At 49.0% G+C, this 2,210-nt stretch overlaps 1 protein-coding gene across 1 annotated transcript in view; it reads right to left on the bottom strand.

Moving 5' to 3' along the window:
* Positions 1-1,337: 1,337 nt before the first annotated feature.
* The window catches only part of LOC143109362 (PDZ domain-containing RING finger protein 4-like), a 21,278-nt gene continuing 20,405 nt past the window's right edge, over positions 1,338-2,210 (bottom strand). Inside the window, exon 7 of the mRNA XM_076272078.1 lies at positions 1,338-2,210. This exon is cut by the window's right edge and continues 858 nt beyond it. Within this exon, the coding sequence (XP_076128193.1) occupies positions 1,428-2,210 (783 nt within the window). The 3' untranslated portion in view covers positions 1,338-1,427.

Below are 2,210 nucleotides of genomic sequence, written 5' to 3'. Positions count from 1 at the left end.
TCTTTATTCTACTGTAAATGCGAACCGCCATGGCGATGAAGTGAAAGAAGTACTGTAGGCTATGATTTGAAATGTAAGCTGACTGTTGTCAAATTTGCCAAATAAAATACGGGAGAAACGATATGGTTCATGCTCTCTAATGCTGTTTTATTCGTGCAGAAAAGGAGGGAGAATGAAAAATTATGCACGTTCCACTTTTGCATAAATAATTCCTGAACAGTTTTGGTCAGGGCTGAAAATGCAACTGTATTTGACAGAGGACAGATATAGGTTGCTGGGGTATTATTTGGAGTTTTACGGTAGTCCTCTGAGTTTCTGTACTCTGACACTGAATAGGAATATTAGGATGTTAGTAGTAAACAGTTTGAATGCACTCTGCTGTATCGACGACTCTCTATCAGATACACAAAACACTATGACTGGCTTTCTCAGTAAATTGTCTAGTGAGACAAGCTTGTAACTGCTAAATGTGTTATTGGAATGAGGACAAATGTTAACCACTCTGTATAAATGCTCACTGACTCACCTGACGTGAACACAGAGCCTGCAAGATCTGAGGACAAACATAAACAAAGAACTAATCTTGGGTCTTTCTACATTGGTCCCTCGCAACCAAGACAGTCAAGTTGTGTGAGTTCAATGATTGAAATTCATAGACCGGCACATATCAAATGTACAAAGAGTAAAAGGGTACCGACAGATGTTCACACACTGGAAGAGTTGGAATGATGCAAACGTGAAGCCCAGCTCTGAGAGGCTCAGTGGACCTGTGTATCAAGGGAAGTCTGGGTAATCAAATCCTGAGAAGATATGCTGGTTCAATAGTTTGGTGTTCATTGGTGTCATGTCATCAACCCATGTGTCATCTACCTGCTGCTGTGTCACGCCATCGTACTGAATACAAAGTAGTACCAAAGTTGTCCAAAGAAAAAACCCTGCAGCAGACTACATTTCCCATGAACCAGTGTCCAAAGAATGCTAAAAACCCTGCAGCAGACTACATTTCCCATGAACCAGTGAGGAGAGCTGTTGTGTGGTGTTTTACATTCGTATTAAAACCTTACCTACCAGGAACACGGCTCTACTCATGGAATGCAACAGTACAAAAATAAAATCATGATTGTTGAATGTCACATACAGGTTAAACAAAAAATGCACTTGGCTTGGTAGTTTCATATAAAAGCATTTCCGAAAGATGAAAAACAGCAAGGGAAAAAGAAACAATAATATGCGAGATATGAAATGAGACAGTTATTCAAATTGTTTATAAAATGCTATTCAGGTTACAAAGTGTGAAAAATAGTTTTCTTTACGCGTCTTTTCCCTCCACATAAAAATGCCACATTGAACGAGGCAAAGTAGATAATACCGCATGGGGTAGAGTTTGTTTCCGTTGTCCTTTTCTTGGTTTGGCTTTGTCCAGTGTTCTATACAGTGGTGACGGACAGGAAGGCGTTGTGGACCTTGGCTCCCTCTGGCGCCTTGGCGCCGTGGGTCATCAGTTCCTGGATGGTCATCCAGTTGTCCAGAATCTTCTTGTTGCGCTTCTTCATCATCTTGCGCTGGCTGAGCTCAATGATGCTGACCTCCTTGCGGGGCGAGCCGCCGGACGCTGGGCCCGGGGTTCCGGATCCCTCTCCGCCGCTCTGCGGGTTCTCGCGTAGGCTCTCCAGACGGCTGCGCTGCATGACCTCGCGTCGGCGCCGCTGCTCCTTGGCGCGGATCAGCTGCTGCTTGCGCTCCTCCTTGCTCCAGTAGCGCCCCATCTTCATCTCGCTCATGGCGTCGTCGTCCGTGGTCATTCCCCCGCTGCGCTCCTCGCTGATCTTGAGCGCGCGCTCGCGCAGTAGCCGGTCACGCACCGGCCGCTTGGTGATGTAGCGCGTGCCGTCACTGCGCACCTTCACCTTCCACTCCAGCTTGGGGTCGAGCGACGGACTGGTCTGCTCCGACTGCTCCTGGGCCTCGGGGCACATGCTGAACAGGCTGAGCTGGCTCTGAGCGTACTCCACGGCTGACCGCTGCTGGACCAGGTGCATGTAGCTCTGGTAGTGGTGCGCGTGCGCTGGGATGTGAGCGTGGCGGTGGGGTGAGCTGTGGCTGGGGGAGAAGTAGGGGATGCGGGATGACCGCTCGGCCGGCCGGGGCTGCTGCTGCGTGCAGAGGACGAGGTGGCGCTGGTGACCGGGGGAGGACGGGGCTTCCTCGTC

The sequence above is a fragment of the Alosa pseudoharengus genome, unplaced genomic scaffold, assembly GCF_046254945.1.
Source record: "Alosa pseudoharengus isolate Yale_2024_CS ecotype anadromous, Long Island Sound unplaced genomic scaffold, YU_APseudo_1.1 YU_APseudo_1.1_scf_10, whole genome shotgun sequence".
In the NCBI taxonomy this organism is placed as follows: Eukaryota; Metazoa; Chordata; class Actinopteri; order Clupeiformes; family Clupeidae; genus Alosa; species Alosa pseudoharengus.
Note: the sequence above shows the minus strand (reverse complement) of the source record. Positions and strands in the feature narration are given on the sequence as shown.